Source organism: Mycteria americana, chromosome 1, assembly GCF_035582795.1.
Source record: "Mycteria americana isolate JAX WOST 10 ecotype Jacksonville Zoo and Gardens chromosome 1, USCA_MyAme_1.0, whole genome shotgun sequence".
Classification (NCBI taxonomy): domain Eukaryota; kingdom Metazoa; phylum Chordata; class Aves; order Ciconiiformes; family Ciconiidae; genus Mycteria; species Mycteria americana.
The window spans coordinates 176,646,522-176,652,521 of record NC_134365.1 but is presented as its reverse complement, the minus strand read 5'-3'; the positions used below and the strand labels follow the sequence as shown (position 1 = coordinate 176,652,521).

Genomic DNA, 6,000 nt, shown 5'->3' with positions numbered 1-6,000 from the left:
CACCAAATCCCCATTTTAACGGATTACCCCGGGGCCACTCGCAAGCCCCGTGATCCCTTCTGCCCCCTCCGCGCCCCGCGGGGCGGCCTCCACCCCTGCTGCTCCCCCCCCCCCCCCGCCCTGGGGCGCTGCGCCCCCCCCCCCGCGGAGCGCCCGCTCGCCGGGCCGCCGCGCCCCCGCGCCGCGCCTGCCTCCGCGCCCGCGTCCCCGTCCCCCGCCGCGGCGCGGCTCCGCGCATCCCGCCTCAGCCTTCCCCGCGGCGCGGAGCCGCTCCGCCGCCCGGCCGCCCCCGCCGCCCGGCCGGCCCGGGGAGCGACGTGCCCGGCGGCCAATGCCAGGGCCGCGCTCCGCCATCCACCGCCCCCGCCGGCGCGGGCCAATGCGGTGCGGCGGGAGGGGGGGCTTAGCGCCGCTCACACCCTCCCTCTGGGCTTATTGAGAGTTATATCAAGAATTTCAGTTCAGAGAGAGAGAGAAGGAGAGAGCGTGTGTGAGGGAGAGAGGCTGGGAGGGAGGAGGGAAAGCGCCGTCGCTTCCTCCCGTCACTAAAGCAATAACCTATTAGGATTTTTTTTTTTTTTTTTTTTTTTTGGTGGGCAACTATCACCCCAGAGATAAAGAGGGAGAGAGAAGCACCGCCAGACCAACTCTTCTCATTTCCAGTAAGAAGTTGCAGACTTCATGTAGCTGTCTCTGCTCTTGCTGAGAGAGGGATGGAAATTGTGTGCAGTGCAGAGTGGAAAATACCCCCAGACTAAAGAAGTGCACCGGATTTTTGCTTGCTGTTTGTTTGGGTTGTTGCGTGCACGTTAAACACCCGAAGGATCGCCGCTTAATAGAAATGAAACGTGGAGAGGATGACTAACGACAGAACTGTGAATTTGTTCCCTGGAGTTGCTAATTTGCCACCCCGAAGCAACACATATCTCAAGGAGGAGGCGTTTGGCTGCTGCTGATTTCTCCAAAACTGGTGGTTTACCAGATGCATTGTGCTGTATCTGCTGGAATAGATCACTGCTTAGCTGCAGCAGATCGTCAAAGGTAGACAACCAACGTAAGTGCAAAGTTACCCATACACTGTGATGCATTTCATTTAAAGGGGAAAAAAAAAGCCAACACGCAGTATATTTATCTAGGGAAAGAATCAGTGTTTCGGATTCAGTTGATGTTGGTGGCAAAGGCTCACCTACTCGCTGTCTCTGCATCCCTACCTGCATCACTCTGCTGGAAGTAATCACGGGCATCAGCTACCGTGCAGCTTAATGCAGATAAGATTAGTGCTTAGGGTCTGCCTGATTTCACCAAACTGTAGGTGCTGGCAGCCTCGCACTCGGATAATTCGCGGTTAGCAGAGCATGCAAACAGAAGTCTGTCTGTCGCTTTCTTTTTTTTTCACCTGCATTATTAGTCTGCAGTATTTATGTGTGGCAGCTGCTAATAACATCCTGAAGGTAGATCAGTGTCAATGGGGAAAGGCTGCACCTTTTTTCCTCCTCTCGTCACCAGGAATATATTCCCCCCCCCCCCCCGCCCCCCCCAATCTGTAAACATGCTGGCTGCTGCTAAGTTGTATTTGGAATCTCCAACCTCCTGATTTATATTGTGTTTAAAAACTAACAAATAAAGTTTAAGGTTATTAAACAGAAGGAGAAGTATCCAACATCTGGAGAGGAAACATTGAGCTGAGAGTGTAAGAAACTGTAAGTCCTGTTATTGTCTCATCACTTAATAGGGATGTGAAGTAGCCAGTGACGACTGCTGCAGCAGCAGCATGTCCGGGTGCTTATTTCCCAGTATGATAGCTGTAGAGGGGGATGCAAGGCACAAGGAGCAGAGAAAAATCTGGTTTGCAAGAGCTAAAAAATATGTATGGAAGTAAACAACAAATTCCATTTGGCAGCTGACATAGCAGTTAGAATCCAGAAGTAGTGCGGGAAAATTTTTTACTTGCACCAAATCACTGGGTGGAGGAGGGTAGAGGGGGAATTAATGTTACGGATTACACGGTGTACCAAGAAATTATTCAGAAAGTACGTGTCGAAACTGTAGCTACCCTTAATCCTGCAAGTAGTTATTTCCATTCTCGCTCTGTGCAAATGCAGCCAATGGGATATTGGTGCATTTGTCCGGAAGGATTGCTTGTAAAAGGGAGCAGTAGGAAAATGTACTGCTGCAAGTGTGCACTGCAAAAACAAGTAGTAGTTGGAGATTGTGGATTTGTCATGCCTAAAAAACCAATAATGCTGTTCTGTGTGGTTGTGTTGACAGTGCTGTCTCCAAATAAGAAATGAGATGTAATGCATCCTGCAGTCCATGCACGCCTCCTCTTGCAAATCGCGCATCATTCCTCTCTGGAAACCTTTAAGTCCTAAAATCTGGGAAAAGAGAATAAAAACATTATCATGGACCTGAGGGATTTTTACCTGTTGGCCGCTTTGATTGCCTGTTTAAGGCTGGATTCTGCTATAGCTCAAGAACTTATTTACACTATTAGAGAAGAGCTGCCTGAAAATGTACCCATAGGGAACATACCAAAGGACCTGAACATTTCTCACATCAATGCTGCCACGGGGACAAGTGCCAGCCTTGTCTACAGACTGGTGTCTAAAGCAGGGGATGCCCCTCTGGTCAAAGTGTCAAGTACCACCGGGGAAATCTTTACGACATCTAACAGAATAGACAGAGAAAAACTCTGTGCTGGAGCTTCCTATGCAGAAGAAAACGAGTGTTTCTTTGAACTTGAAGTGGTGATTCTCCCCAATGACTTTTTTAGGCTGATCAAAATAAAAATCATTGTAAAGGATACTAATGACAATGCACCTATGTTTCCATCCCCTGTCATCAATATCTCCATCCCAGAAAACACTCTGATCAACAGTCGCTTTCCAATCCCATCAGCAACAGATCCTGACACAGGTTTCAACGGTGTGCAGCACTATGAGTTGTTAAATGGACAGAGTGTCTTTGGACTGGATATTGTAGAAACTCCAGAAGGAGAGAAATGGCCTCAGCTGATCGTGCAGCAGAACTTGGACAGAGAGCAAAAGGACACCTACGTGATGAAAATCAAAGTGGAGGATGGAGGTACCCCCCAGAAATCCAGCACAGCCATCCTGCAAGTCACAGTAAGTGATGTCAATGATAACAGGCCAGTGTTTAAAGAGAGTCAAGTAGAGGTTCATATACCAGAGAATGCCCCTGTGGGCACTTCTGTAATTCAGCTTCATGCTACAGATGCAGATATAGGAAGCAATGCAGAAATCAGATATATTTTTGGTGCCCAAGTTGCCCCTGCAACCAAAAGATTTTTTGCTTTAAACAATACCACAGGGCTGATTACAGTTCAGAGGTCCTTAGATCGAGAAGAGACTGCTATTCATAAAGTGACAGTGCTGGCTAGTGATGGTAGCTCTACACCGGCTCGGGCAACTGTTACCATCAATGTCACTGATGTAAACGATAACCCTCCCAACATAGACCTCAGGTACATAATAAGCCCCATCAATGGCACAGTGTACTTATCTGAGAAAGATCCCATCAATACAAAGATTGCCCTAATTACGGTTTCAGATAAGGACACTGATGTGAACGGCAAAGTGATCTGTTTCATTGAGAGAGAGGTCCCCTTCCACTTGAAGGCAGTTTACGACAACCAGTATTTGTTAGAGACCTCTTCCTTGTTGGACTATGAGGGCACCAAAGAATTCAGCTTTAAAATTGTTGCTTCTGATTCTGGCAAGCCCAGTTTGAACCAGACTGCCCTGGTAAGAGTTAAACTGGAGGATGAAAATGACAACCCTCCGATTTTCAGCCAGCCTGTAATTGAGCTGTCAGTTTCTGAAAACAACCGGCGTGGTCTATACTTAACAACTATTAGTGCCACAGATGAAGACAGTGGGAAAAATGCAGACATTGTTTATCAGCTTGGCCCTAATGCCTCCTTTTTCGATCTGGATCGAAAGACAGGAGTTTTGACAGCCTCCAGAGTTTTTGACAGAGAAGAGCAGGAACGTTTCATTTTCACTGTTACAGCCCGAGACAATGGCACCCCTCCTTTGCAGAGTCAAGCAGCTGTAATTGTTACTGTGTTGGACGAAAATGACAACAGTCCCAAATTTACTCATAATCACTTCCAGTTTTTCGTATCGGAGAACTTACCAAAGTATAGCACAGTGGGGGTGATCACGGTGACCGATGCGGACGCCGGGGAAAATAAAGCGGTGACCCTTTCCATCCTGAATGACAATGAAAACTTTGTGCTGGATCCATACTCTGGAGTTATAAAGTCCAATGTTTCTTTTGATCGAGAACAGCAGAGCTCCTACACCTTTGATGTTAAGGCAGTGGATGGAGGGCAACCTCCTCGCTCTTCTACAGCAAAAGTAACTATAAACGTCATGGATGTTAACGATAACAGCCCCGTTGTCATCTATCCACCTTCTAATACTTCTTTTAAGCTAGTGCCACTCTCAGCAATCCCAGGATCGGTGGTAGCCGAAGTCTTTGCTGTGGATATAGACACTGGAATGAATGCCGAGCTTAAGTACACAATTGTAAGCGGAAATAACAAGGGTTTGTTTCGGATTGATCCAGTGACAGGTAATATCACTCTGGAAGAAAAACCAACTCCTAATGATGTGGGGCTGCATCGCTTAGTTGTCAACATAAGTGATTTGGGTTACCCCAAATCCCTGCATACTCTTGTGCTTGTATTTTTGTATGTAAATGATACTGCTGGAAATGCTTCTTATATTTATGACTTGATACGCAGGACTATGGAAACACCTTTGGACCGGAACATAGGGGACAGTAGCCAACCCTACCAAAACGAGGACTATCTCACGATCATGATCGCTATTGTGGCAGGTGCCATGGTTGTCATAGTGGTGATATTTGTCACGGTTCTCGTTCGCTGTCGACATGCATCCAGATTCAAAACCGCCCAGAGGAGCAAGCAAGGTGCTGAGTGGATGTCTCCCAATCAGGAGAACAAGCAAAACAAGAAAAAGAAAAGGAAGAAAAGGAAATCTCCGAAGAGCTCTCTTTTGAACTTTGTGACCATTGAGGAGTCCAAACCTGATGATGCAGTTCATGAACCTATCAACGGGACAATAAGCCTTCCAGCAGAGCTGGAGGAGCAAAGTATAGGAAGATTTGATTGGGGCACAGCACCACCAACAACCTTTAAGCCTAACAGTCCTGATCTTGCCAAACATTACAAATCTGCCTCTCCACAGTCTGCTTTTCATCTCAAACCCGACACTCCAGTTTCAATGAAAAAGCACCACGTGATTCAGGAACTCCCGTTGGACAACACCTTTGTTGGTGGTTGTGACACCCTTTCCAAACGCTCTTCCACTAGTTCAGATCACTTCAGTGCCTCAGAGTGCAGTTCCCAAGGAGGCTTCAAGACAAAGGGCCCCTTACACACCAGACAGGTAAACGAGCACTTTTACTGGTCTATAAGTACTGCATACAAGTGCCCGATCAACCAGTATTAAAAGTGCCACTATGTTGTGGGGGTTTTTTTGTTTCAGTCTAATTTAAGTTAGTTATATTATGGGGGGAACAAAAAAAAAAAACAAACAAAAAACAAACACAAAACCAAAACCACTTGACCCCTTTATCATTTATGTGGGGCTTAACCATGCATTTGCAAAATGCCTCTGATGCTTTGGGTTTTGAAGAATACTGATTGTTAAAGGACTGTTATGCATCCGTACATGTGCACATACATGTGCATAAACAAAACTGAAAAAAAAAAGACTTTTTTTTTTCTCCCCAGTATTTGACTGTCCAAATGTAAAAGTTACTGAAGAAGAAAAATTGTTTCCTTATATGCCAAATTTCAGTCAGAAAATTTGACTGTTTCAAGATTGAAGGGATATGTACATTCAGTTTCAAATTTCGAAGTGAGTTGGCTTGAGTTTCTTTTGTAGTTCAAGCTGATTTGGAACCTTGTTAAGTTAGTGTTACTAAAGGGGTTAATTCTTTTTCCTA

At 46.2% G+C, this 6,000-nt stretch overlaps 1 protein-coding gene across 5 annotated transcripts in view; it reads left to right on the top strand.

Moving 5' to 3' along the window:
* Nucleotides 1-491: 491 nt before the first annotated feature.
* Nucleotides 492-6,000, top strand: part of PCDH9 (protocadherin 9) — a 711,367-nt gene continuing 705,858 nt past the window's right edge. For all 5 annotated transcript variants that reach the window (XM_075527102.1, XM_075527130.1, XM_075527138.1 and 2 more), the window contains exons 1-2: nt 492-1,054; nt 2,269-5,438. In XM_075527102.1, coding sequence (XP_075383217.1) covers nt 2,403-5,438 — 3,036 coding nt within the window. In that variant the 5' untranslated portion in view covers nt 492-1,054; nt 2,269-2,402. The remainder of the gene's footprint in view (nt 1,055-2,268; nt 5,439-6,000) is intronic.